General features: G+C 39.9%; 3 protein-coding genes across 4 annotated transcripts; 1 reads left to right on the top strand and 2 right to left on the bottom strand.

Moving 5' to 3' along the window:
* Positions 1 to 1,012: 1,012 nt before the first annotated feature.
* Positions 1,013 to 15,759, bottom strand: ythdc1 (YTH N6-methyladenosine RNA binding protein C1). Its single transcript, XM_028462558.1, has 16 exons — positions 15,347 to 15,759; positions 13,011 to 13,118; positions 12,691 to 12,929; positions 10,358 to 10,700; positions 10,178 to 10,240; positions 10,013 to 10,107; positions 9,818 to 9,926; positions 9,626 to 9,743; positions 8,807 to 8,891; positions 8,582 to 8,736; positions 4,484 to 4,563; positions 3,714 to 3,750; positions 3,581 to 3,620; positions 2,646 to 2,708; positions 2,328 to 2,483; positions 1,013 to 1,440 (listed from the first exon to the last, which is right to left on the bottom strand). The coding sequence occupies exons 1-16, from the start codon at positions 15,372 to 15,374 to the stop codon at positions 1,252 to 1,254; spliced, it is 1,908 nt and encodes a 635-aa protein (XP_028318359.1). The 5' UTR covers positions 15,375 to 15,759; the 3' UTR covers positions 1,013 to 1,251.
* Positions 15,760 to 18,036: 2,277 nt separating this feature from the next.
* ufc1 (ubiquitin-fold modifier conjugating enzyme 1) lies at positions 18,037 to 18,762 on the top strand. The gene has a single exon (XM_028462564.1). The coding sequence runs from the start codon at positions 18,112 to 18,114 to the stop codon at positions 18,613 to 18,615; it is 504 nt and encodes a 167-aa protein (XP_028318365.1). The 5' UTR covers positions 18,037 to 18,111; the 3' UTR covers positions 18,616 to 18,762.
* On the bottom strand, positions 18,716 to 26,967 carry fktn (fukutin). Of its 2 annotated transcripts, XM_028462562.1 has the most exons (10): positions 26,700 to 26,967; positions 25,392 to 25,430; positions 24,867 to 25,040; positions 23,574 to 23,720; positions 23,346 to 23,476; positions 21,635 to 21,767; positions 21,438 to 21,567; positions 20,394 to 20,527; positions 20,196 to 20,320; positions 18,716 to 19,063 (listed from the first exon to the last, which is right to left on the bottom strand). In XM_028462562.1, exons 1-10 carry the CDS (start codon positions 26,793 to 26,795, stop codon positions 18,850 to 18,852), a joined length of 1,323 nt encoding a protein of 440 aa, XP_028318363.1. In that variant the 5' UTR covers positions 26,796 to 26,967; the 3' UTR covers positions 18,716 to 18,849. The 2 variants fall into 2 exon arrangements, with proteins under 2 accessions (XP_028318363.1, XP_028318364.1); XM_028462563.1 differs by lacking the exons at positions 25,392 to 25,430; positions 26,700 to 26,967 and having other exon boundaries at positions 24,874 to 24,904.
* Between the last annotated feature and the right edge of the window lie 182 nt (positions 26,968 to 27,149).

The raw sequence follows: 27,149 nt of genomic DNA, 5'->3' as shown, positions 1-27,149 counted from the left end.
AATAAAATTAATAAAATTACAGACTTGAACTAATTCAGTCATTTATCATTTGATATAATTGGACTCATGTCAGTTCCAAATATCTTTATATGATCAGCTTTTTTATTTTATTAATAAAGTGCACCTGCACACAATCATCGGATGGCTCCAACCATTTTTCAATTACAATTACGTCTTCAACTATCAATGTTCAATTACAAGTAAATTACAATTACGATGACCAGAATTTTTTTTCCAATTACAGTTAAATTATTGTATTTTCCTTTAAGGTCAATTATAATTATGCTCTGAATTACAAAAGTTAAATTACAATTAATCCTAATAACTGAGCCTCAAATAAAACGTAACCTTCCTTTTGTGTCAGCTCTTTTATCTCTTATGGTAATTGGTCAGTTTCAACCCGTGTCCTAAATCAGCTGTAAAATACACAAAAAATATCTTTTAAAAAAACCAAAAACCATTCTTGGTTACCTTGTTAAGCTTCCTTATCCATGAAAATATTAGAAGTAACAGTTTTGGTATGGGCGTCTGAGTCTTTTTTGTCAATATATCCCCAGATTATACTTTTTTTAATGGTAAAATGAATCTCAAGAAAACTGACAGGTATGGGAAACTTGATATTAAACATCTTTTTTTTTTCATACTTAATTACATTATTTAAGCCATACAAATGTAACATGGTTCCCCAGGTTTGTGTTAAAAATTTATTTTCATTCCAATTAGAAAGTAAATTATCTGAACTCAATTAAATTTCAGTCATAAATGTAGTTATCAATTACAATTATAAATGACCCCAACTCTGGTACACACAGTAGTTTACAGCCTAAAAAAAATGCAGATTCAAAGGTGAATGAGTAGTTGTTGTGACATTCTTTTATTCTTAGTTTTCATTTTATTGATTATCTTAAATTACTTTTAATATTTTCTGGCTGTTGATGCATTTAATGCTGTGAGACGTTCACTGTCTTTGTGAGTGTAGGAAGTTACAGCAACGTGTGACAGAAACGCTGAGTGACATTTTTTCAGGTTTTTATTTCAAACTACAAAACAAACTGAAAATCCATTGAGGACATAGTGACCTTTCACAATAAGAGGATGAATGCTTGGATTGGGATGAAACCACAGAACAGAATTGTAATCATGTGACCAAACATTAAACAGTAAGGTTGGAAAAAAAAAAAGAAAAGGTACCAGCTTTTTCTTTTGACTGTAGTCACATAAAACATATGTCAAGGAGAATGTGTGACATCATCACCGGCGGTAACGCCCTCTCTCCTTATCTCGGTCTCTCTCTCGGTCTCTCTCTCTTCCTCGCTCCCTCTCTCTCTCTCGCCGGGGAGCGACGCGCTCTCGTTCTCGCTGGCGTTCGCGTTCCCGTCGGTTGCTGACCACCGCCTGCGTTCGCCGCAGGAAGTCATCCACACGCATGTCATAGTCGTGCTGTCGACAGGAAACGCGTGTAAGAAACAGACAATAATGCATTGCTGTCACGAAAAGATTGCACTACATGCAGTGTTGACCTTTGACAACATGTGTAAACAAAGTGAGAAAAAACAAAGAAAAAAGGAAAAGGAGAAGAAAAAAAAGCAAAGAAAGAAAAAAGTTTAAAAAAAATGAGAAAAGAAAAATAAGGAAAGGATGAAAGAACAAGAGAAAAATGAAAAAAAGAGAAAAAAGGGAGAAAAGAAGAGGAAAAAGTAAGAAAAAAGAAAAAAGAAGTAAAAAGGAAAAGAAAAAGTACAAAGAGAAAAAAGAAGAGAAAAATGAAAAGAAAAAGGAAAGAAAGGGAAAAAATAAGAGAAAAAAGAAAGAAAAGGAAAAAAGAAAGAGAAAAATTAAAAAAAGAAAAAAGAAATACTACATGCTGTGTTGACCTTTGACAGCATATGTAGACAAGATGAGAAAAGTAAAAAAGTAAAAAAAAAAAAAAAAAAAGAGAGAAAAGAAAAAAACAAGGAAAGAAAGAACAAAGAGAAAAATGAAAAAAAGAGAAAAAATAAAGAAAAAAGGGAAACAAGAGGAAAAAAAAATGCGAAGAAAAAAAGAAACACTACATGCAGCGTTGACCTTTGACAGCATGTGTAGACAAGGTGAGAAAAAGAAGAGAAAAAGAGAAGAAAGAAAAAAGGTTGAAAAAAGAAAAAAATTAGGAAAGAAATGAAAGAAAAATTAAAAGAAAAAAGAGAAGAAAGAAAAGAAACACTACATGCAGTGTTGACCTCTGACAGCATGTGTAGACAAGGTGAGAAAAAAAGAGAAAGAAAAAAGAGAAAAAACATAGAAAGAAAAAAAGACAGAAAAAAAGAGAAAAACAAGGAGTTACTGACAGGGCTGGAGTTTAAGGGGCGGAGCTGCGTGGGACGTTGTTTGTCTCTGAATCGAGGGGGTGGAGCTTCATGTGATGTCAGAGGATGGAAGGCCTGGTGAGGTGGGGGGTGATAGTAGGGGGGGTGGGGAGGAGGCTGCTCCACGCCGGGATATGCCTACACACACGCACACGCGCACACGCACACACGCACACACACACACACACACACACACACACACACACGTTTAACATTATTACAGTGTTACTGGGATTATTCCACCCACTAATCCTCCAATCAGTGTGACCTTTGACCTCAGAGGTCAGAGTGATGTCATACCAGAGCCTGCCATGGCGTTGGTGGTCCAACATTGTGATGAAAGCTCCTCATGTAATCGTAGGACTGAAAGGAAGACAGGAACTAACTAGGTTAGCCAAACAACTAGTCACATGACACATACAAGTAACTAACCAGGTAAGTGATAATTACATTAGAACTTAGGCCACACCCCTTTGTTTAGTCTGTTTCTAATGCATTGAGTATTTAGATGAGTGGTTCTCAACTTTTTCAGCCATCGACCCCCAAAATACCCACATTTATTTATTTATCTGAATTACATCCACTGTTTTCCAGGAAGATTATTTGCTCCATAGTATATAGTCACTACAAAGATCCTTGTTTTAATCACACATAAAATGGGTTAAAATTGACCAAAAATTGTGGAAAAGGTGGTGAAATGGGATTTTAACAACCACAGAAATTGGTTAAAAGTTGCAAACTAGTGCGGTCAAAACGGGCAGAAAAAGTTTGTTTAAAAGTGGCAGAAAAAAAGGAACGATTAGTTTAAACTGGAAAATAAAGTGCATGACACATCGTGAAAGGGGTTAAATTGGTTAAATAAGTCAACATATGCAACATTAGGTGGGAAAAGGGGTGGAAAGAGTGCTAAAAATGTCTTAAAAGTGGAAAAAATGTGCAGAAAAGGCATTGAAATGCAATGGAAAAGTGACAGAAATAGGAATAATGTAGCAAAACTGCATTAAAAGGAGCAAAAATATCGCATTTTTGGTGTAGTGGCAAAAAAAGGGAAAAACTAAGCAAAAATGGGCTTAAATTGTTCAAAAAATATTCTCAAGTTTCTTGAATGCATCTGTCAACCCCATATGGGGTCCTGACCCCAAGGTTGAGAACCCCTGCGTCATAGTAACCTAGCATGCCAACATAAGGAGCAACATGACAGGCCAACTTTGCATGCTAGGATGAATGAAGCTCACCCCGTTGAGGAAAACGTCTCGCCTTACTCCGGAGAATCGTCTGCGAACAAACAACGATGACATCACACTTTGAACCCTCTGGTTATTTCAGGAGGAAGTTCTATGTTTCAAAATAAAAGCCTGACAGTCTCACCTGTCAAACTGCTGAGTGCGATGGTCCTGCATGAAGCCTGAAACACAACCAATCAGAGTGAGCAGCCGATAAGAGCTCCCATTGGGCGCATGTGACAGACGGTAGGGGGCAGATGTGACAGACGGTAGGGGGCGCATGTGACAGACGGTAGGGGGCGCATGTGACAGACGGTAGGGGGCGCATGTGACATGTGACAGTCGGTAGGGGGCGCATGTGACAGACGGTAGGGGGCGCATGTGACAGACGGGAGGGGGCGCATGTGACAGACGGTAGGGGGCGCATGTGACAGACGGTAGGGGGCGCATGTGACAGACGGTAGGGGGCGCATGTGACAGACGGTAGGGGGCAGATGTGACAGACGGTAGGGGGCGCATGTGACAGACGGTAGGGGGCAGATGTGACAGACGGTAGGAGGCAGATGTGACAGTCGGTAGGGGGCGCATGTGACAGACGGTAGGGGGCGCATGTGACAGACGGTAGGGGGGGCATGTGAGAGACGGTAGGGGGCGCATGTGACAGACGGTAGGGGGCGCATGTGACAGACGGTAGGGGGCGCATGTGACAGACGGTAGGGGGCGCATGTGACAGACGGTAGGGGGCGCATGTGACAGACGGTAGGGGGCGCATGTGACAGACGGTAGGGGGCGCATGTGACAGACGGTAGGGGGCGCATGTGACAGACGGCAGGGGGCAAATGTGACAGACGGTAGGGGTGCATGTGACAGTCGGTAGGGTTCACCCAGTTTAACAGAGTGTGTGTGTATGTGTACCGCCAGGTCGTTGGTTGAAGTCTGCTGCATCAGTTCTTGGTCTCTTTCGAGCATGAAGATCATATTCATCAGGACGACGCCTACATTACACACAGTTACACAGATACACAATCAAATACACACACGGTAACCAAAGTTCACTTGATAACAAGGTGTGAAGTTACTAAACTTTAGTCTATAACAGGTTAGGATTTAAGTGGGTTAAACTATGCACTTACCTACAGATGCCTAAGTAGTTGCACAGGCAAACAAGCTTTAACTATTCTCTAACTTCGACATCATCTAACTGGTGACATCACCAGCAGTCATACAATAGGACAGAGCCAAAGTGGGCGGAGCACCAGATGAACCTGAGTGAACCATTTTACTAAGTGCTCGTTATGTAGTTACCAGAGAGTTAAAATAGTTGATGTCTAACTTAGTTTTTCCAGGTTTTAACGTTCAGTCCCAGACTTCGGCTGTGTTTGAAATTGCATGCTCCGTACTATGCACTACAAACTCAATAAGTATCGTAATTTCCAGTCTACAAGCCGCTACTTTTTCCCACGCTTTAAACCCTGCAGCTTAAACAATGATCCGGCACATTAGAACAGATGGACTAACGAAACGGGTAACATTCAATCGTTCGCGCCCCCACTGAATCATTCTGATTAGTCATGATGCACACTCCCTTATCATGGCAAACAAACAGAAGAATGAGAGAGAGAGAGAGAGAGAGAGAGAGAGAGAGAGAGAGAGAGAGAGAGAGAGAGCGAGCTGCGGCAGCCTGTATAAAGTAATAAAGTAAAAGCCAGCCAGTTTGTAATAGAAGGAAAAAAAGGCTTAAAGGTATTAAATCACCGCGCTAGTCTTGTTCAGGAGTGATCTGTGACATAAGGAATACAGACACAGAGACAAAGCAGAGATAGTCTGTATCCAGGCTGTTCTGATCTCCGCTACATCCACAGTGAAAGCCTCTCTATTGTCAAGAAAGAAAAAAGGATATGATAAACCACATAAAGTTGCCAAATCCCCACGTTTCGTTTGTTTAGAAGCAATCACGTCCGTATTCTGACTCAGAGTCTGGACTCCGTGTGATCGCTCTGCGGTAGTTCACGAGAACAGACAAAGCGGTGAATCAGTCTGGTTCCAGTAAAAAGTGACCATAAAAAACTGTAAATGGACTTATAAGTAAACGTGAGGCAGTGATGAGGTGAGTTTATGTGGAGAAGGAAACTCATCAGTTCAAACACAAAAACCTCTGTTAAACCTAACATGAGTACAGCAGCCCGCCTACATGTCCGTTCTGATTGGCCGAGATGTCTGAAGGACACCCTCATTGGCCAATAGGGTGCAGCCTATGTTATGCTGCGGCTTTGAGTGAATTTCTCTTAGAAAATTGCAAAATTATTGGAATGCGGCCAATAAAACGGTGCGCGTTATAGTCTGGATATTACAATATATACAGTACTGTCTACTATACACAGTAAGTATGATTGGGACGATGAGTGTTCCTGCAGAAGTATACTTCCAAGTTTCCCAAGATGCATTTGGAACCTACAAGGACAAAAACCTGATCACACTGAGGATAAATATCTCTGTTGATTCTCCACTTTTGAAAGTTCTGAAAACATTTTAAGTGAGAAATTGACCAAGTAGAATATCAACATGTGCTCATTTGATCCATAAAACTCACGGAAACACATTTCATGTCAACATTTCGAAAATTTTCAGAGACTCTCCATTGTGCTACTGACTAAACTTCCTGTTAACTTCTAATGGAAGACAAGAAGAGGTGCTTTTGTTTGGAAAAGGGAATATTTGATTTTTAGCTTGAAGCAGGTCTCAGGACGATTTTATATTCCACTCGCAATGCATCATGGGGCGGTTGAGTATGTCTAGTGTACCCACTGTGCATACTTAATAAATGTCCCAATATAGCATACATCTGGGTTGTTCTCGCATACTTTTTACACATCTAATGTGAACGCACTACATACTTATTTGGATATCAGACTTGGTAGTAACGAGTCGTACGTTAGTATGCCATTTCGAAAACAGCCTTAATTTCCCAGCATGCATTGGGGTGTTCAGAAAAGATAATGGTTCCCAGGTTTCAGTGGACTAAGTTAATACCTTTCTATATAGTTACTGTGTGGTTTATTTTACCGTCAGTCACAGTATTCAGGTTACCTACATGTGACTAGTCTAACTAGCAGTTTGAATTAATTAACAACCAGTGGTGACACAAATTTGACCAGCCAGTCTAATAAGACTAATAACACATTAATTGACTCATATAACTGACGATTAAACACTAGTTAACACACTATTAATCTAAAGTTACTTTTACAAATAAACTGTCAATGTAGGACTTCGTGAACCTGGCCTTTCAACATAAAACCACCAGGTACAGATTAGCTCTGTGATTGGTCGGTTTCTGATTGCGTCATAGTCTGGCCTTTTAGGGGGATTTTAAGGAAGGATCGTGCAAATTTGTCTACAAGCATGAAATTTGGCACACTTAATAGTTTTTGACCTGCTGAATTCAAATCTGACGGGCGCTAGAGCCTGATATGTAACAGCCACTCAAAATGTAGCAAGATCCTAATTGTAAAAAAAAAAAAGAGTAATAAAATGTGAAATGTTACAACTGGTCAATAATGTCACAAGATGCTGAGCCCAAAATACAAAAACTTTTTGTTTTTATATATATATATATGTATGTATGGAAGTGAAAAAGAAAAACTATATATACATATACATACACACACGCATATATACAGCCATTTACACATACACATTTGTGTATACTATCCTCTACATTGAAGCAATAAGCCCTTTAATCCATAAATCATTGACACACTATGATGTAATAAAATTATTAAACTATTCAGGGAACGTTTTCTTGCCTGCCCCATAATGTAATAACGGCCAAATGTTTTAACGTTTTGGGCTCAGCAATAGAATCCTATAATATTATATTATTGACCAGTTATTAAATTTTTTTCAATAACAATGCGGGTCCCGTTACATATCAGGCTATAACCGGTTGCCATATTGGACAGTTCAAAATGGCAGCAACCATAAACAGGTTTTTCTAATGAACTAAAAGTCACAAGATTAATATTAAAAACACTTTTCTAAGGTTCATTATATACTATTTATTTAATATAGCCTTACCTCCATTTTTAGGCATTTTGAAATTTTGTAAAGTAAGCTTGACTGGCATTGCCATATTGGAAAATCCAATATGGGCACTTGTGACACTTTACAACATAGAAGGTTAAAAGGCAATTATCTTAATTATGTGACTATTGGCTGGCTAGTATTTGGGTGGCCGCCATAAGTGTGCCAACTTTCATCCTTGTAGACAAATTTACACCATTCTGACCAGACTTTCATGGAGAGTTGCTGTCCTGCACGCTTCACCTGATGCTCACGGGGTTGCTTCTCAGTGATATTAAACCATCTTCACAATCTGACGCTTCACTCCTTCAATAGGAGATCCTAAGTCCCGCCCCTGGCTCTGAGCTCCCTGATTGGTCGTGTTTTGTTTCCTGTCGTGCACAGGTACACACACCCACAGTAGAAGTGAAGACGTACCGCAGCAGGGGAGACGCACACACAGTCCCAGTAAACAAACTCTTATTTTCTTAAGGTGAGGATGATGAAGATGGTGCAGTCCTGTCAATCAAACCCAAAGCCCTGCCCCTTTAACCCTCAGTCCGTCCACAGTAGGGGGGGGGCACCTGTCCATAAGGAGGTGGGAGAGGGGCTCATCCAGCTATGAGTCCAACAGTCCATTCCTTCATAGGTTTACCTGAACAAGCCCCGCCCCCACACACTGCACTTTGTGATTGGATAGTCCGAGGCTCCACCCACCCCACCCTGATCGCTCGCCCCATCACTCCAAGGACTCATCCTTTCTGCTTTTATTTTGAAAGTCCAGCTACCAAAAAAAAAGATTCCTTAGTGATCTCAGTAGGAAGAAGCGTGACATCCTCACAGGGAAACCCGTTAGCCCCGCCCTCAGCTACCACTACAACCAATCAGCCGCCGGCTGCCGGGCGCCTTGCTCCGCCGACAGAGGGGGGAGGAGCTTGATGATTGGCTAACCTTCCCGGCTCCCGCTGCGGCGGCCGCCCTCGAGGCCGAGGCTCCGACGGTGTGCCGCGCTTGTGACGAATGCGTCGAGCAACCAGGTGAACGTCCACGCTCTCGTCCAATGGAAACAAGGTGCACAGCTGAACTCCCACCTCCGGTTGGATCTCCTGGGGGCGGGGGGAACCAGAGTCAGATGCATGATGACATCATCAGAACAAAGGCAAACGATTGGCTCACCTGTCCGTCACGTCCAATCTTCACAGGTTTGTGTTCGTTCCATGGGTTGGACAGGTGGGCCGTCTTAATGAAGGGCAACTCCCGCCTGAACACAAACATATCACATGACACCAGGAAGGGTTTAGTTTCAATTATAATTGTAATCACATAATTGACTTAATTAATTACAATGAAAAAATCTGTTGCTGCTGTAATCATATTTGGATTTTCTGGTCTGATGGTCACATTATCAACATTCATGTCAGCATTTAGAAAATGTATCGTTATGAGCATTAATACAGGGAAGAACAATGAGTTTGTGTGTTTGTGTAATTTGTTGAGTTTAGTTGTTTGTAGTCGTTTTGTATTTTTTTCTCATTTTACACGTTCTGTTTTGTGTTATTGAAGTCATTTTGCAAATTTTCCTCTAATTAGTCTTTTGTTGTCGTTTTGTGTGTTTGGAGTCAATTTGTGAATTTTTGTTGTCATTTTGTGATTTTAATCTAATTGTGTGTTGTTGTTTTGTGTGTGTTTGGAGTTATGTTGTGTTTTGGGACTGGTCAAAAATTAGTAAATACTTAATGTCTCTCATGTTGGACTTGTCTTTTATTTTGACAGGCATGCTGTGAAATGCATGTTGTACAGACAAATATATAGATTTACGTGTTAAAAAAATATCATACGTGTGTTTTCAACTAAATTCGGTTGGTTGAATTTTTGAAAAAGTGAGTCGCGATTTAATGAGATTTCGAACCATTAGTTCAGGTGCCGCTCAAAATTAGAGCAAGGGCCGCATGTAACCCCCGGGCCACCAGTTTCCTATGGCCTAAGGGACTTCACCTGCAAAGCCAGTCGATCTTGAAGACTCCTCCCAGCATCTTAGCGTTCATCCCAGCAGGAAGAACCCAGTGGATTGGAGAGCCGCCATGATGGGACTCAGACGCCAGGCGAGCAAACCCTGAGCACGAGAGCAGAGCCAATCAGAAGCTGAGACACACAGAAAGTGAGGTGCGCAGTAGGCTGAGGCGTCACCTTGGAACTTCCCGCTCTCTTTGATGGAGAAGATCAGGATGACGCTTCGAGCCGAGCGAAACGCCGCGTTCAATTTCTTCTCATTGACCGGGAGAGTAGACCACACCCCCTGCAATGACATCACAGTGAAGTCACACACCTGGGCAAAAGGAGAAGCCCCGCCTTCTCACCTTAGCTTTGGCCCCACCCCCTCACCTTAGCCTTGGCCAGTGAAACATTTTCATGGTTGTTGCTTTTAATGAGGAAGTATCGCGCGTCTCTGAGGATGTAACGAACCTGATTGGTTGGATCTAAGGAGGCAGAAAGGACGTAAGTCACTGACAGATAATCAGATTGTAATAATCTGATCAGAAGACTCACTGTCCATTCCTTTACGAACGGCTCGAACTGAAGATGACAGTTTCTCCCTCTTCTTCTCTGAGCCTTTCAAAATAAAAGCCAAAACTTACATTAGCGTCTTTTCAGAACACCGTTTCCCTCTCACATTCAGCCAATCACAGGTCTGCCTGGTTTCATATGCTCCAATCAGAAAACAGGTACCTGAGGCCTCGGAGGCGGAGCCGGAGCGACCTGATTGGCCGTCATCCGAGAAGCTGATGGAGGAGCGAGAATCTCCTGCTTCGCTGCGAGTGTCGTAGTCGTTTCCTTCCACGCGCTGCTCAAACTCCTCCTCTTCCTCGTTTTCCTCCTTCTCCCCCTCATCATCATCATCGTCATCCTCCTCCTCTTCATCCTCCATACCTTCCTCATCCTCTTCCTCCTCTCCAGAGGCGGAGGAGCTTCCTGAGGCAATCTCTGAGCCGTACTCAGCTCCTTCCTCCTCTGATTGGTTCTCCTCCTCCTGAGGGGAGGGGCTTGGCCTGTGCTCCGGAACACGCAACTTCTGAAGAAGAGAAGAAGAAAAAGCAGTGAGACTAAGATTGACGATGGAAACACTCAATGCTGGAGGTCTGCGTTAGGGATGAAGTTGTGAGGTTCCATTGATGAGTGCCCCCTTGTTTAAACCTCTGGAGTCCGTTTTTGACAACATTTGATTTGACCTTTTTATCTCACCATAAAAACAGTTTAGCTTGCGTTGTTTAGCATCATATTTTTCAGCACAACTGTAGCTGTATGAATTTAATATTAATACAAACACAAAAACATAAAATTTTGTTTGGGCAAAAATTAGTCTTTTTACTGTGAAAACTAGGAATGTCCCGATACAACTTTTTAATTTACGATATGATACCAATATTGCAGCCTTGTGTATCGGCCAATACCGATATTAATCCGATTTCAGCATGAATCATACATTAAAATGTATTTTATGTATTTTTTTATTTAATAAAAAAAACAAATTACTTATTTTGTAGTGTGGAATGTTACTCATAAGTGATGTCACTCAAACAGAGAACAATAATCAGCAACAGTAGGTATGAGAAAAACGGACCCATTTATTATTAACCAATTGGTTACATACATTTTAACCTTCAACATAATATTTACAGTATTCTACAATTGATTAAAAAAAATAATAATAATTAAGAGAAATTTTTTTTAGAAATCCGGAAATCCGGAAATTTGAATCCGATTATCCGTTTTCAGGCTAATATCGGCCCAATATCTGATATCAATATTGAATTGGGACACCCCTACTGAAAACCACAAATATGTTTAACAAACCTATTTGATGAATGGGAATTTAAATGCAAAAAAGTGTAATTATGAATACTAGTGCTGTCAAGCGATTAAAAAAATTTGTGCAATTAATTGATCATGCTCTGTAATTAATTGATTTAATTCATCTCTTTTTTTAGTCGCACCTAAAAATTGCTGAAAAAATTTATTTTCATTTAAATTACATTATTAAGGCAGATCAAAACATTTATATAGAACAAAGTGGCTTTATAAAGTCATTTATTGTTTGTTTTAAACAGACTAGAACAGATACAGGTGTAGACATCTGCATTCCTCTGTGTTTGAGATGAGTCCTAAGGGCAACGTGTCATAGTGATGTTTACTTCAGTCAATCTCCAAATAATGGAAAATCCAAGTGAAATAAAACGTCATATGTAGTGCTATAAGTTAGCACATCATAAACAGTAAGAACACTTTTCTGACACCGAACTTGTTGCTTTCTCTCGCCTTCAGATATTAATATTTATACAATGAGTTCATTTGTCAGTCACGGCATGCAGCATGTAGAAGTTAGCACCGCCCGAGTGTACACGCTAGCTGTCCGCGCTAGCCGCTACATTCAGGTGGTAGCAGAGGCTGCAAAGCTCCGGTGATAAATATTGGTATCAGCAAACTTTTTTGCACAATTTGCAAACAACTAGGCTTTAGTTTTCCATCTGGTGTTTTTAAAAGCAAATATTAACACAAACAAAGCTGAGCAGCTCGGCAATCTCCCATCTTATACTGTAATCTGTGCAACAGTATTATGGGTATACTGGGAACTCTTGAAATGAGAAAGATTCTGCTCTGTTTGGAGTGCAAAAAAAAATCCAATTACCTGCATTATTTTTTTAGTGCGTTAATTTTTCCTGTAATTAATCACAATTAATGCGTTAAAGTGACCGCCCCATCAATAACTTATGTGCAAGGTAACAAAAAATTGAGGTATATGCAAAAATGTCCATGGAAAAGCAGGAAATGCCGCAGGCGTTTTTCACAAATCCTCTAAAACTGTTTAAAAAACATAACTTTTACTATACCACAAAAACTCAACTAAAACTAGTGAAAATAAAACTGAAGCAAAGCATTTAAAAAAAAAAAAAAGAACTAATACAAACTAACTGAATTGAAAAATAAAAAGTAAAAACAAAATAAGTAAAACGTGTATTAAAAGTGTTAGTTTAGCAGTGACTAGTTCTTGGTTCTTGCTGTACCTGGCTGAGGCTCCCAGAGCTTCTGATTGGCTGTCGATGCTGTCCCTCCTCCCGGCCCCGCCCCCTGCCGTCCCTCCGTCCTCTGTCGTCATAGTACTGGCTTCTGATGGTGTGTCGACGGCGAGGACTGGAGGCCTTCCTGTGGGTGGGCGGAGCCTGCCTCCTGGAGCGGTGGCTGGACGAATGGCAGCGTCTCTTCAGATCTTGACTGTGGGAGCGCTCGCTCTTCCTCTTGGAACCTGGACATACGGAGACGTTTACTGGTTAACAGCTTGGTAACTGAATAAGGTAAAACCAGTGTTGGGTGTGGGCTGCAGTACCTTTCTTGTCAGCGAGGTGGCGTTCCGTCCCCGTCTCAGGATTATAGAGCTCATCATCGTGATCAGGAGCTTCAGTCAGAAGGTCCTCCAACACACTCAGCTCTCCGTCTGTAACCAGGAAACTGACCCATTAACCGACCAATGCGAAGGTGTGATATGTTATCGTTTACGACGGGGGTCCCCAACCTTTCTGAAACTGTGAGCTACTTCAAAGCTAGTGAATAGTCCACAGGGCTACCAGTTTAAAAAGCACTTATTAAATACAACATTTTCACTTTAGGTTTCAAAATGCAACACTTTATTTATCCTCATTTATGCAATTGTTTAATTTTAATCACATTTCACAGAAAATCCTCATGTTGCTATTTCACGAGCCACTAACAACTTTTAATATTCATAAAACATGTAATGTATTTGTTAGAACTGGATATCATAAATTTCAGGAATCAATTCAATTTTGATTAATAAGGTTTTGATTCTGAATCTATTTAAAAGGTTGAAACCCTGCTGTTTAAAAATAATCATAAACGTATGTTTTGAGTGAATTCCGATTTATTTTGGTTTTTATCTTGTTGTCTTTTTGGTAATTGATTGTCAATGTTGTGTATTAACAATTAAAAACACCACAAAAGAGTCACATATTTAAATGTGTGCTATTAGAATATTTAACAAACATATGGTCGGTTTACATTCAAATATCACGTCCAGCAGCTCTGTCGTAAGGATTGCGACGTAATCTACGCGCACGAGTTGAAAGGACCTGAAACTATCAGGCCAGTGAAAAGATTGGGCACTAGGGATGTAACGATTAATCGTAAGGCAGTTAAAAATCGATTCATAGGTATCACGGTTCACATCGATACTGTGAAAATTGAATCGCAGTACTTTTTTTTAACAGCAGAGGGCGCTATATATTTATCCTTCTCTTGTCTAAATGCTGAGGCTTCTACTCTTAAACATGTTCGTAAATTATTATTTACCCCTTTAGCACCAAAAGAATATCTGTAATATATATAGCATTGTTTACTATAGAACCAGAATTTAAATTAATAGGCCTCTTCTACATTTGTATTATTCCTTTGTTTATTTCATTCAGGATTTATTTTTAGTTAAATTGCATTTATTTGAATAGTTTATCAAGGGATCGTGAACCCAATATCGTGAATCGAATCGTATCGGGAGTTGAGTGAATCGTTACATCCCTATTGGGCACTCACAGTGACAGTGTTGGAAATTACTATAGCGAGAGCCACGGGCCATTTGGCCCTCAATTTATCCAAAAATACCCCTAAAAACCTTGTTCGACTAAAGCATGCTGAGCTAACCCACCGAAACATAAGCTAAGCGCTAATGCGAACCACTTCATAAAAGGAAGAGACCAAGTAAAAAGTACTGTCATCAAACCACAAAGAGCCACTAGTTTACTTATGGTCAGATTTAACACTTGTATGGAAGGATAATAGCCAACATGTCACACGTTGTGACAAATAAATGTTAGCATAAAACAAACGTCACTATTCATCCGTCCCAACTTGTGAAACGCAATAAATTTATTATTTGAAGTTTCCTTGACTTCTACATAACAATTCCAGCAAAATTATGTTAGTCTTCTTGTTGAATATGTTATGGTTTCATTAATTCAGACAACGGTTGCTTGGGAAATCCACTTTGATCTCTATTGGAAACTTCAAAGCGATCAGCAGAGGACTCTGAAGAAAAGACTGTCAGTTGAAACATGTCAGGAGATCAAAGTGGACTTCCTAAGGAACATTTGTCTAAGTAAATGAATATATATACATACATATATCACTTAATACTGTTGACTAATAAAATGCGCTTGTAAAACTGACATGATATTGCTTAATTGTAGACCTTTTATATTATCAGGTGTGTTCACTGTGGTTGTCATTATTTGGCCAATGTTGCTTTTTAAGCTTTTATTTCAGTAGAGGTCATGTTTTTTTTTGTTTTTGTTTTTTTATTATTTATTTTGTTTGGTTATTGCAATAAAAACAGCTCAAAATGATTTAAATAACATCAAGAAACATAAAGAGAGTTAAATGTGTGATTTCTCTCCTATGATTAATGGTTTAAGGTTAACTGTGGGGGTTTACAGGTTCTCTGAGCAGCTTCAAAGGCTACGGTTTAATTCACGCACCGTTTCTTCTTCTGCTGTTTTAAACCTCACACACACGGACACAGTCGAGTTATTAATAATTATTACGATAAACAACTGGTTGGACACGTTAACTAGTAACTAGACAAGCCAACTCAGTAGCTAGCTTGTAAGGAACAAAGAGCAGCACATGCTAATGCTAATGCTAACGTAGGCTTACCTTTGTCCTCGCGCCGCTCCGCCGCCATGTTCGCACGTGACAGACGGCTCTGCGGAGGTTGCCGGTGCTCAGGTGACGGTAACGCGTTACCTATGCGGTCTGACTTCAGATAGTTCACAGATTAACGGATGAAGCGGTAGATAAACACGGAGAGGCTCAAATGGCGGAGCGTCTTCTTCTGTGGCCTGTGTTTGATAGAGCGCCCCCTGCTGGCGTTAGGCCACCGTCCTGACGCCTGTTTTTAAAGATAAAAGTGGACATTTGTGGTTGTTTGTGTGTGTAATTGTTGTTGAAAACTACTTTGTGCTCTTTAACCGTTTAAATCTGTCTGGTAGCAGAACCTATTTCTCGAGTTTTAGGCTGTGTCCGAATAGTCCTTCCTATCTCCTTTCCTATCCACTGCTCTTTAACCCCGGAAGTGTTTAAATGGTGGCCTTGATAAAAGAGCATTAGAATTTTCTGGGGATTTTTTTATTTATTTATTTTTTCTGAGGAAAGGAGGTGCGGCCGTAGGATTATTACGTCACCTAATGGAAGTGCGTCTGATCGTCAACACAAACGTGATCAGCATTTTCCTAACTCCTCTCCTAACACCTTTCCTTAGCCCCGTAACGTCATGCACTGGGTTATGGAGAAGTGGATAGGAAAGGGCTAGCGTGTCCACCTTTATTTTGGAAAACCATGCCGGAACTGATTTAGGATGTACAAGTATTTACAGCAATAACCAGGGCCGCATAAATAAGAGGTGCAAATCAGGGATTCTCAACTGGTGGATCGGGACCCAAAAGTGGGTCACGGACCAGTACTGGGTAGGTCGCGGACAGCTGGTTAAAAATAAATAAACACTTAATGTCTCTCATGTTGGACTTGTCTTTTATTTTGAAAGAAACTTTTTTTGACAGGCATGCTGTGAAATGCATGTTGCACACGAAAATATATAAATTTATGTTTTTAAAAAAATTATGTATGTGTGTTTTCAACAGCTACTTTTGAAAAAATAAACTTGGTCTTTAGATTTCTAAACAAAACAAAAAAAAAAAGAGTGGGTCGCGAATTAATGACCGTGACAAAATGTGCATCCCAGGGTGAAACCAGTTGAGAACCCCTGGTGTAAAGAGTACTGATATATCCTAGTAGAACAAGTACTGCTACTTGATTAAAATTGTAAAAAGTAGCTCAATTAAATAGTGCTCAAAGTAAAATGTAGTTACTTTCACCCCCCAAGTTTATTTTTGGTGATAAATCTTGCATACAGTAAATATCTCATGTATAAACTTAAAAAGGAAGAGACACAATTTTGCACAATTGGAACTTAATTTATTTTCCACAAAGGCATCTGTATAAAATAAAAGGTTTGTCAAAATGTGCAATTATTTTTTTAAATAAAATAACACAAATGAATTCAGTTATAATTACACACACACACACACACACACACACATATATATATATATATATATATATATATATATATATATATAAAGCTCTACGTATAGATACATTTATGAACTATAAAACTGTGAAAATACCACAATTTAATGCTGTTTTGGTGCGGTGCATTACGTTTAATCTGATTGGTCGGATATGATGTGAAGCATTTGATTGTTCTCTGGTTAATTTATTTTTTTGTAGTTTCACAATATCTGTTGATCATTTTAAAACAAAAAATAATAGTTTACTCAGTAACGGTTGGGTGTAGAGATTTTTAAAACGTACTTAAGTACAAGTAAAATTACTGATTCAAAAATATATTTAAAAAAGTACAAGTGCCCATAAAAGCAATTCAATTACAGTAATGTGAGTACTTGTAATCCATTACTTTTACTTCTGATATTTATATATATATATATGCCCAACTCATATGGGAGCCCTGATGCACCTTATTTGTTGACTTGTAATACTTTTTACTTTCCTTATAAACGTAGCCCCTTTTGTTGTGGTTTTTTGTACTTTGCTTTTGAAGAAGTTGGAAGTTGAGTTTATTATCCTCATCAAGAGTTTGTATTTCTGAAAATGTTCAATAAAAGTTACAACAACAAAAAACCAAATAGAGCCATAGCATGGAGGACAAACTCTGCCATAATAATAAATACATCCATTAGTAAATACATCACTCAATACCTGAATATATATGCCATAAATGCTATTCATGTATTTGTTTATTTATTGATGCATTCATTTCATGAAAATAATCATGTGATTGGTCCACAGAGGAACATGTTGGAGGAGAGAAGGACTGATATATTGTAGTTGTTTTTTTGTTTTTTTTGCCTTGTCTGCACATGCTGTCCAAGGTTAACACACCAACTGAAGTAAAGTAACAGTAATGCATATATAAACTAACAGTAAAGTAACAGTAAAGTAAATTAAGTAAAGTAACAGTAATGCATACTGCATAATGCATACTATATATATATATATATATATATATATATATATATTGCATAATTGTGACCATCATCAGCCCTCCCTACAAATGTACCTGCAAACATTGTTGAGTTTCATTTACATAATTATTCATGTTTTCTCTGTCATTTTTATGTTTTCCTGCGGGCCTAACTGGATGCTCCAAAGGACCGGATTTGGCCCCCGGGCCATGAGTTTGACATGATGATTGAACGTTGGGAGAAATAAAGACCACAAGGTGGCGGTAGTGCAACAATAATAATGTTAACTACCAGAGAAGAAGGAGGAGGAGGAGTAAGAAGTGACTTAACCCGGTCTGAGACACGTCAGCTGATCCTGGTGTTACTGTGTTGTTGGTCATGGCGGACGAGGCCACCCGCGCCGCCGTGTCTCAGATCCCCGTGCTAAAGACGCACGCGGGTCCCCGGGACCCCCGCTGGGCGGAGCGTCTGAAGGAGGAGTACCTGTCTCTGATCCGGTTCGTGGAGCAGAACAAGGCGGCGGACAACGACTGGTTCCGCCTGCAGTCCAACCCTGAGGGCACGCGCTGGACCGGGACCTGCTGGTTCGTGCACGAGCTTCTGCGCTTCGAGTTCGGGCTGGAATTTGACATCCCGGTCACGTACCCGGACACCGCCCCCGAGCTGGCGATACCGGAGCTGGACGGGAAAACCGCCAAGATGTACCGGGGCGGTCGCATCTGCCTCACCGACCACTTCGCGCCCCTTTGGGCCCGGAACGCGCCGCGTTTTGGGCTCGCGCACCTCATGGCGCTGGGTCTCGGCCCGTGGTTAGCGGTGGAGGTCCCGGAGCTGGTCCAGAAGGGCCTCGTGCAGCACCGGGACTCCGGGACCACATCGTGACTGGGGCATGACGTCACTGAGAGGCACATATGACGTCACGTTGACTGAAACAGGCTGTTGACAAACTGGGATGCGTTCTATGCGTGTAGGAACACGGAGATGAGTTGTTTATCATTTGTTTATTAAATAAAAAGTCACGTAAAAATGTTTCTGATCAGTTCATGAAGTTTTACACAGAATCAAACATAAATAAAACACTTTATCTCTGTTAAACTTCATATCGTTGACATTGTTTCAGTACACCTGAATGAGCTCCGCCCACTGCCCTACAGGCCACACCCCGTTGGGCTGCACGTTGCTAGGTGAAGACTTCCAGTCCCAGTTCTTTACTGGGACGCTCCACGAGCGGCCGTAGTTCGCCATCACGTAATCCAGTGTCTGACACGGGACTCGAACCTTCAGCTCCAGTAGCTCCGCCCAGCAGAGCGAGAAGGTCGGAAACACGTACCTGAGCAGGAGGGGTCAGAGGTCAACATGTTACTATGACATCACATTTCACTCAGCAGATCTGAAGGTTGTTGGTTCCATCACACACTGAGCAGCAAAAGAAACCAAACATCACAAGCAACAACAAAAGACGTGTTCTACATCAGTGGTTCTCAACCTTTTCAGCCCATGACCCTCAAAATAAAGGTCCCAGAACGCGGGGAACCCCACTGTGGTTAAACACCGACATGAACATTGAAGAACAGTCATGGGGAGACAGGGTAATCTATAAAGGGGAGAGATTTTTGGGGTCCATCCATAAAGTCAGAAAAATGATGGTCTATTGTTCTATGAATCTGTGATAAACACATTTATTTAATAGTATATAGTCATCTTAATTATGTAAATCCTTGTTTTAAACAGAAATAAAATGTGTTAAAAGTGACCAAAAATAGTGGAAAAGGGGTTTTAAAAACTACAGAAATTGGTTAAAATTTCGAGTGGCCAAAAATTGACAGATAGTGTCAATATTGGAACAATTAGTTTAAACTGGCAAATAATGGTCATTACAAATCATGAATGTGGTAAAATTGTCCAAAATAAGCAAGAAATATGAAGAGGCTAAAAGTGAAATTAATGGGTCAACATGTGACATTAGTTGGAAAAGTGGTGGAAAGGGTTTATAAGTGCTGAAAATGTCTTGAAAGTGGAAAAATTGTGCAGAAAGGCATTGAAATTTGATGGAGAAGTGTCAGAAATGGGAGTAATGTAGAAAAAATACATTAAAAGGAGCAAAAATATGGAAAGAAAAATTGACCAAAATAGGTTAAAATATGGCAAATTTGATGTAGTTGCAGAAATGGGCTCAAATTGTTAACAAAAAAATATTCTTAGTTTCTTGAAGGTATCTGGCGACCCCCTTCCAGTGTCTCGTGGCTCCAAATGGAGTCCTGACCCCAAGGTTGAGAACCCCTGCTCTATGGGACTCAAACAAGACCGCCGTCCCATGCTGCACTTCAGACAATCAGAGACATCTACAGATTATTGTCCATTGCCTCTGAGACAGAGGACAGGAAGTCCCATCCTGAGTTAATACAGAGGAACAGGAAGTTCAACACACACACACAAAGTGACAGACACACACACACACTTACTTGAACTTGCGTCCGCTCTTCGCCTGCGTCCCTCCATTCCAAACGACGTCTCCGTCTTCGTAGAAAAAGAAAATGTCCAGTTTGACGTCCACGTGCATAAACGACAGCTCCAGACTGTCCTCCACCTTCAAAGTAAAGGGCACCCTTTCAGAATAAAACCCCAGTTAGCACCAACGCTAAGGCAGAGCCATGGTAAACCTTTCCAAACTTGTGTTTGAGCTTGAAGCCGGCGCCCGTCAGCGCGCTGATGATGTCAGAGCTGTAATCAGAGATGAAGACGCCGATGTCCACGTCACGACTGTAGGAGATGATGCTGCACTGCCTGAACCAGCCTGAGGGGGCAGCACACACACATTTAGTCCTTCAGTGCTGAATGACGCTTCAGGCACCGTCAGTTTCAGAATGAAGATAAAAGGTTTTAGTGACAAATAAGCAGAAAAAAGACACTCAGGTTGTCTAAGGAATTTCTGTAAGTCCATCTCAGTTTAATTTGTAATTGTGTTGAGTATAACTATGGTAAATATTAACTTTTATGTGTTGCATATGGTTATGTATGTTGATATATAAAACTATGTACCGTTTTATTTTTATTTTCTTTTATTTAATTATATTATTTTTGAAAAAGAAGGTGATTTTGGAAAAGAGGGTGATTTGAACCTCAAAGGAAAAAAATATTTATTTTCTGTTTCCCAGGTTTATTTTATCTCATCATCCTAATCATACTTATAGTATATAGTAGACAGTATATACTGTACTTATTGAGTTTGTAGTGCATAGTAAGGATTATTATTATAGTACACATTAACGGTTATTTATCATGACTAATTATTAAGTTATTTACCATTATTGATTATTAATGATTAATTACCATTACTAATTATTAATGGATATTTACCATTATTAATGGTTATGTACCATTATTGATTATTAATGGTTATTTACCACGACAAATTATTAAAGGTTATTTACCATTATTCATCATTATTGGTTATTTACCATTATTAATGGTTATGTACCATTATTGATTATTAATGGTTTTTTACCATTATTAATTATGAATGGTTATTTACCATTATTGATTATTAATGGTTTTTTACCATTATTGATTATTAATGGTTATTTACCATTATTGATTATTAATGGTTATTTATCAATATTGATTATTAATGGTTATTTACCATTATTGATTATTAATGGTTATTAATGGTTATTTACTATTATTGATTATTAATGGTTACCTACCCAGGCATGTGCCGCTGCTGATCCAGAACGGGACTCCGATGTGGTTCAGGGCGTCGGTCGTCAGTCGGAGGACAGACTTGGCTCTTTGAATGAACTCCACCGCAGTAGAAGAAGAGTCCTCAGGATACATCTGAACACAGGAAGTCGTCACACAGCGGTTCTTTCACAGTAAAAGTCTTGAGTGCGGCGGTGTTGACCTGCAGGAAGTTGCGAGCTTCACGATAACGACACTCCAGGAAGTGGGAGTTTCTCTTCTGGGACAGGAAGTGAGACACATTCTGAGGGACGCGGACGTCCAGACCGTCTAATACTGTCAGAGAGAGCCTTGGTCTGTGGACACAACAACACACAATAACACACAACACACAACAACACACAATAACACACAGTAATACACAAAAACACACAATAACACACAGTAATACACAATAACACATGGTAATATACAATAACACACGGTAACACACAACAATACACAATAACACACGGTAATACACAATAACACACAATAACTCACGGTAATACACAATAACACACAACAACACACAGTAATACACAAAAACACACAATAACACACAGTAATACACAATAACACATGGTAATATACAATAACACACGGTAACACACAACAATACACAATAACACACGGTAATACACAATAACACACGGTAATACACAATAATACACGGTAATACACAATAACACACGGTAATACACAATAACACACGGTAACACACAACAATACACAATAACACACGGTAATACACAATAACACACGGTAATACACAATAACACACGGTAATACACAATAACACACAATAACTCACAATAAAACACAATTTCCTCTTATCGCACTAACTTCAGGATTAACCCTGTGTTCTGTACTACCACACTGGTTCATCTCTTACCTTGTAAATCACCATGGTAACTGATGCCAGGGTTCTCACCAGTAATTTTTTACAGTGAAATTTAGAAATCTACAACCTTCTGAGAGCCAAATATTGTGATGTAAAGCTAACGTTTTTTGGGTTTTGTTGTCTTTGTTACTGCCTTACTTTAAAGCCAAAAGTTATTGGTTTAATTCCTCACAGACAATGTATAGACAAGAAATAACATTTAATTCAAGATACGTTTTTCAAATTTAAATGAGGTATTATGTGGGACCTGCAGTAATATTGGGACTGTTATGGATACGCCGCCCCCCACCCCAACTCATTAGTTTTATATTTTTGTATGATTATAATTAGTTGATTGTTTTTGTTGAGATTATGAAGCACACTGTTTATATCTGATGCTGATTATGGGTGACAAAGCAGTAGATGCACACAGTAAAGCTTAAAAAAGACAGAACACGACCCAAACCCATCGACCCAAATTAAGCCGCTGGACTCGTTTCAACCAGACACATCTGTGCGCGCGCATGTAGAATGATCTGTTGCGAGTTATAAACAAGGCGAGCAGCTTCATGTGCCGCTACACACTAGTGGATGAAACACTGTTTATATTGGACGGTGATTACGGTTACCAAGCTGAGGATGCACACAGGCAACGTTGGGGGCAGCTAAGTAGCTGCAGGGTCCTGAGGTAAAGACGGGAGCATCCAAGTAAATCGCCTGTATTAAATAAACGGTGTGGCTGACGTATGTGTTTCTGGGTTATTCAGATTAAATTGAGAGTTAAAACAACCCGTGGAAGTCCCTAACCCTAATATTATGATGGTACCGATTAAAAAAGGAAGAAACAACACACACCGTAAGGGGTGACATCACAACATAAGGGATCAAAACCACACTGTAGGGAGCCCCTATGGTCTGGCTGGTGAGAACCCAGGATGCTGACGGCTAAGCTGGTCCAGATCAGGTTTAGTTCTGAATAAAAGAAAGATGCCACGCACGCACACACACACACCTGTCGTACGCTCCTGCGTGGCGTCCATACGGCAGCTTTTTGAAGTCCACGAAGGTTCGATCTTTTCCGTCTCGGAGACGCAACACGCCGTGCCACAGGAAGTTACCACTGCGCTCATACAGTAACACAACCTGCACACGCACACGCACACACACACACACACAAGCTCCTCCTGTGTTACTGCTCCCACTGTTACCATGGTAACAAACACTAGACCAGCCACCACACCTGGATCACGTAGCCATGGAGACGAAACAGGAAGTGCAGCGGGATCTCCTCTCCCGCCAGGAAGTCCAGACTGACCAACCGGGGGTCACTTCCTGTGATTTCCATCAGCTCGAAACCTTTCAAAACAAGAGCGGCCAGGAAACCAGCCTGTAAATAAATAAACAAACAAACAGAAACTATTTATCATATATTCAGAAACTATTTATCAAATATTCAGAAACTACTTCTGGAAAAGGCTGAGAATTAAAACCTTCTGGACAAAATGAACTTTCGGTCACTGCACGCACAGACAACGAAAAAAAGCTTTTGAGTGTCAGTAAACGGTAAAAGATTGTGAAACAGTTTGTGTGTAGAAATAAAATTAAAAAAAGTCTGAAATTAAAGCAATTTAAACATAAATACATAAAATGTATCTTCTCAAAGCCTAAGTGTTAAAGGGAAAAATATTATAAATAGGTGTGTATATACTTATGTATGTGTCTGTCTGAACTGATGAATGTATAATGGACATAATTACATGAATTGTTTAATTTTATAGATATATATCAATTAATTATGTCTCCTTGTATACTGTAAATAGATGTATATTATAAGAAGATTAATGTATAGAAATAAAGTATATAGTGTAGATATTACAATAGGTAGGATCATATAACTTTATACTTCTTTCTACTCCTTTTTGCACTCCTTTTGTTTAGGCTTCACGTGGAGGGATTTTGTAACCATTTATTCTCTCTTTGCTTTGTTTGCTTTTTTCATTTTCTTTAATTATTATTATTATTTTCTGTTTCTGGTAAATACACTGCTGATTGTGTTCATGTTTGAAATAAAAATCAAATCAAATCAAAAACAGTAGCAATCATGAAACCCTAGTACTGGACTATGAAGCTGGATTAATTTATCCTGATATCTCTCCGTGAGCTTGACTTAACCAAACAATCCCAGATCAACTGTACTATGAAGCTGGATCAAGGCCTGGATTATGGATTTTAATACTTCGTATTTGTTAACAATAATTGTCTGTTCCTCCATGGTAACGTAGGCTGCTCTGCAGGGTTTCTACATGTTTGTGATTTGTCAGTCGCTCCTAACTCCGCCCCTTTGATTTGAACCCACCGATCCAGGTTGGAAACCCCTGGTTAAATTAACCTGTTGGTAACCAGCTTCACAGGACAGCTAATCTGGGATTGTGACTGTTAGGTTAAGTCAAGTTAATGGAAAGATATCAGAATAAATTAATCCATCTTCTTGGAATAGGACACAGACAGAAGTGGGCGGAGTCTTCACACTCACGTCGTACTTCCATTGGTTGGCGTTGAGACCAAAGGATGTGATTGGTTGGCCACTGCACAGGTAGCAGCTGCTCTGTCGCTGAGGATTGTGGGTAATGTGTTTCAGAGCCACGGGGTCAATCAGGAAAACGGGGACCCGGAAGTGATGCGCCACAGACATGAAGTCCTTCAGAGTCTGTGGGAAGAGGCAGTTACCATGGAAACCAACAGAACGCCTGTTACCACGTACAGGTACATCTCAAAAACTAGTCTGCGCTGACCCCCATAGAGGAGAGACATCTAATCCTTCTTTTATTGATCAAATGTATTATTCTAAGTTTCTGAGAACCTGAATTTTGGGTTTCCATTTTACTGTGAACCTTAATCATTAACGTTTAAGGAATAAAGGCTTGAAATATTTCACTCTATCTGTCATGAGTCTATATCATAGATGTGTTTCACTTTCTGGAATCAGTGACAAGCATTATGGGACTTTTTCATGAAATTCTAATTGAGATGTACCTGTAAACAGATCTCAGCGGCTCACCTGGTGGGCGTGGTCTGGAGTCAGCTGACCTGGGGGAGGCTGCAGACAGACAGAGAGAGAGAGCCAATCACATGAAGTTATAGGATATATTTATCCAGCTTCAGAGTACAGGTTTGTAAAGCCTACAGGGTTATTCAGGATGTGTATATACTGTATTATATTTCAAAGTGTGAGCAGTGATGGTCAGGGTATGGAATTGTGTGTGTGTGTAAGAAAAAATAGATTTGGCAATATATTGCGAAGTTTCACAACGCGATTATCTTATCAATCCTAAAAAATGTCCAAATCAATTTTTTAAACAGGTTTTTTTTTTTTTTTTTTACAAAAAAATATTTTAATTACAACATATCAAAGCACATAAACACCTGGTCACTAGGTGTCAGTGAACCACATCAGACCTTGTTAAACTACCTCACTCCTCAATGCATTTTATAGCTGGAAGTTGAGTGCACTTTATTTTCATAAAACATGGCTGTGGCTATTCGTACTGAAACGTACCAATTGACTCCCCCTCTATCCGTACGGAGCGCCCCCTCATTGGCCATTTTAGACCACGTGACTAGGTGACGTGTACGCAGCGGCCCCTCACTGGCCAGTTTAGGTGACGTGATAGGTGCACCACGTGACTTATTCCAGCTCATATTTATTTTTAGCTACCCCGCTATGCCATTTATTTTAGCCCCAACCCTAACCCAGGAAATACCCTAAAATGTTTATTTTTTAATGTATTTTTATAGGTGGATCCTTAGACCACTCAGCCATCCTGACGCGGTGAAAAAACACAGGCACGTTACGCTTATGTAGAAAAGGTCCGGAAAACGTACATTTCCTTATGGATAGACACTTTGACATACTGGGCACTTTTATAGATGTAAGTGGTTACTTTAAAAAAAGAAGAAAAATCATTGTAGAAGCAACATTTTAATTATTTTGAAAAATATAATTTGACAGTTTAATAAACATCAACTTCTTTTTGATATTGGTACTTGAATTACAGTTAGTTACCATTTACTTGTTCTCGCAAGTTTCAAAAAAAAAAAAAAATCCTTGTACAGGTGACATTTTTAATTATTGATATCGCGATATATATAGTATTGTTTAGTATCGGAATATATTGTATCGTGAAATGCTAATCGTAAATCGTATCGTCAGATTCATGGCAATGTACATCACTGTGTGTGTCCTGTTTGTTGTACAGTCTGGCAGCAGCAGTAACTGTTTGTATGGAGCAGCTCTCAGTGCTGCCAGTGTTCCTCAGAGGATGGAGTCATTGTCCCTCCTGCTCTATTTTGTGCGCGTGTGTGTTACCTTGGTGAGGTAGAAGCGGAAGTAGTACCCCTGTAGCAGCAGGTAAACACCGCTGCAAACGGCCAGGAGCACCAACATCCGGGTAACCCGCAGCATTCGCTCACCAATGCATGACAACAAAACAACAATAAAAATACACAGAAATAAGCATGGAATCAAAACACTGCGCGGTCAGCCATCTTTACAACCACCGAGGAAGAGCAGGACTCCGCCCACTTCTTGTTGTCACTAGTTGGCTTCACCATAGATATTATATACGTATATAATGTCTATGGGCTTCACCGCCCCCTGGTGGTGGAGGGAGGAGCCTGCGTTTCTTCTTCTCTGCTCATGTTTGGCCTGTTGTCTCCTTTTTTTCAGTAACAATGAGTGGAAACATTTTACAGAAAGATGAAAGAATTATATAAATAACAGAAAAGGGGGGAAAATACCAGGCTTACAAAATACAGG

This window comes from Gouania willdenowi, chromosome 12 (assembly GCF_900634775.1).
Source record: "Gouania willdenowi chromosome 12, fGouWil2.1, whole genome shotgun sequence".
Classification (NCBI taxonomy): domain Eukaryota; kingdom Metazoa; phylum Chordata; class Actinopteri; order Blenniiformes; family Gobiesocidae; genus Gouania; species Gouania willdenowi.
The sequence above is the reverse complement of the archived record's forward strand: the minus strand, read 5'-3'. Positions and strand labels throughout refer to the sequence as shown.

Coding starts and splice junctions, on each gene's coding strand:
- ufc1 (XM_028462564.1), top strand. CDS start 18,112: ATGGCGGACGAGGCCACCCGCGCCGCCGTGTCTCAGATCCCCGTGCTA.
- ythdc1 (XM_028462558.1), bottom strand. CDS start 15,374: ATGGCGGCGGAGCGGCGCGAGGACAAAG. Junction 13,119..15,346: donor GGAGCGGCGCGAGGACAAAG/GTAAGCCTACGT, acceptor TCCTGGTTACAG/ACGGAGAGCTGAGTGTGTTG. Junction 2,709..3,580: donor GAGACGTTTTCCTCAACGGG/GTGAGCTTCATT, acceptor TCTTCCTTTCAG/TCCTACGATTACATGAGGAG.
- fktn (XM_028462562.1), bottom strand. CDS start 26,795: ATGCTGCGGGTTACCCGGATGTTGGTGCTCCTGGCCGTTTGCAGCGGT. Junction 25,041..25,391: donor CTCCAGACCACGCCCACCAG/GTGAGCCGCTGA, acceptor CTCTTCCCACAG/ACTCTGAAGGACTTCATGTC. Junction 20,528..21,437: donor CAGCAGCGGCACATGCCTGG/GTAGGTAACCAT, acceptor CTGCCCCCTCAG/GCTGGTTCAGGCAGTGCAGC.